The sequence below is a fragment of the Salvelinus sp. IW2-2015 genome, unplaced genomic scaffold, assembly GCF_002910315.2.
Source record: "Salvelinus sp. IW2-2015 unplaced genomic scaffold, ASM291031v2 Un_scaffold7575, whole genome shotgun sequence".
Taxonomy (NCBI): domain Eukaryota; kingdom Metazoa; phylum Chordata; class Actinopteri; order Salmoniformes; family Salmonidae; genus Salvelinus; species Salvelinus sp. IW2-2015.
Window position 1 is genome coordinate 12,006 of NW_019948835.1, and position 1,551 is coordinate 13,556.

Genomic DNA, 1,551 nt, shown 5'->3' on the forward strand with positions numbered 1-1,551 from the left:
TAATAATGATGTGATACTACTGTAATAATAATACTGTGTTTAATACTGTGATAATACTGTAATAATACTACTGTAATACTGTTATAATAACCTCTATGTTCTACTCAGTCTTGACTGATTACATTATATAGGGGTGGTACAGTTCAGTAACAAAGTGGTTATTTCCAAGCTGCTGTCGTACACCCTCTGTTTCTATGTGTTTGACTTGGCATACATTTTGTGATTAATGACATTCTGTGATTAATGACATTCTGTGATTAATGTCATTTTGTGATTAACACATTTTGTGATTAATGTCATTTTGTAATTAACTCTCTCATTGATTCATTTTGTGATTAACTGTGTTTTAAATCACTCAGGTTCAGGTATGATGTCGACAACAAACAGAGCCATTGAATTGAGTGTTAAAATATTCCACTGTTTTCTCCCTGCAGATCCAAACATCAYCGTCACTGAACCCACAGTGAAAGTCCTWSCACCCTCCACTAAGGAGTGTGAAGACAMAAACAAGAAGAAGAAGAAGACCCTGGTGTGTGTGGTCACCCACTTCTACCCCGACCACGTCACGGTCTACTGGCAAGTCAACAATGTCAACACAACTGCAGGCGCCGGGACCGACAACAAGGCCTTGTGGGATAAAGATAGTTTATACAGTATCACCAGCAGACTGAGAGTCCCAGCCAATGACTGGCACAACCCAAAGAACAGTTTCACCTGCAATGTCATCTTTTACAATGGGACTGGAAATACAACTGCGAAACACACCATTAGTGGAGATCTCCAWGGTAATAAAACATGAACACTGTCTGTGTTWATGAGAAGAAAGAGATTTGACTGAACTAGTCCACTAGTTTTGAGGCTCTAATGTATTCCCCTGTGTCTAAGTGGTACTGTGGTGTATAATCTCATCTGAAACTCTCCTTCTTTGTTTCTTTCAGGTCAAATTGGGGGAGAGATACAGTATGCAGAGGTCATCAGTACACGTATGTAGCGTCATCAGTGTACAGTAATCTGCAAGGCCATCAGTACATGCAGGTCATTCAATCAGAGACAGTTCCATCAGCCTACAGTTGCTCGCATATCAGTTACAGATGTCCTCTCGTACAGCATCAGACAGTATGCAGGTCATTAGTCACAGTATGCAGGTCCATCAGTACCGTATGCCAGTCATCAGACTAGAGTATGTCAGCGGTCATCAGTACAGTATTCAGCAATACCAGTACAGTCATTCCCAGTACAGCTATCGCAGGTCATCAGTAACCAGATATGCAGTCACATCAGTATCAACTGCAGTCATCACAGTACAGTATGTAGTCAATCAGACTACAGTATCCAGCGCCTCCGAGTCATCAGTACCAGTATGCAGGTCAATCTACATAACAGTATGTTAGGTCATCAGTAGAGTATTGCAGTCATCTCAGTTACATACTAGCAGGTCATCAGTAACAGTCAGCAGAGTCATCAGATAACAGTATGCAGTATCATCAGTACAGCTATTGCCATGTCTACTCTTTTTACGACTACAAAATGGCACATATTTACCTGTCGTCT

General features: G+C 40.9%; 1 gene segment (V, D, J or C); it reads left to right on the forward strand.

The window, feature by feature from the left end:
* Positions 1-434: 434 nt before the first annotated feature.
* LOC112079313 (T-cell receptor beta-1 chain C region-like) lies at positions 435-983 on the forward strand (the record flags this gene model as incomplete). The annotated part of the segment is given in 2 exon segments: positions 435-785; positions 939-983. Coding segments are annotated over 2 exon segments (396 nt in total), but the record flags the coding sequence as incomplete, so codon positions are not given.
* Positions 984-1,551: the final 568 nt, after the last annotated feature.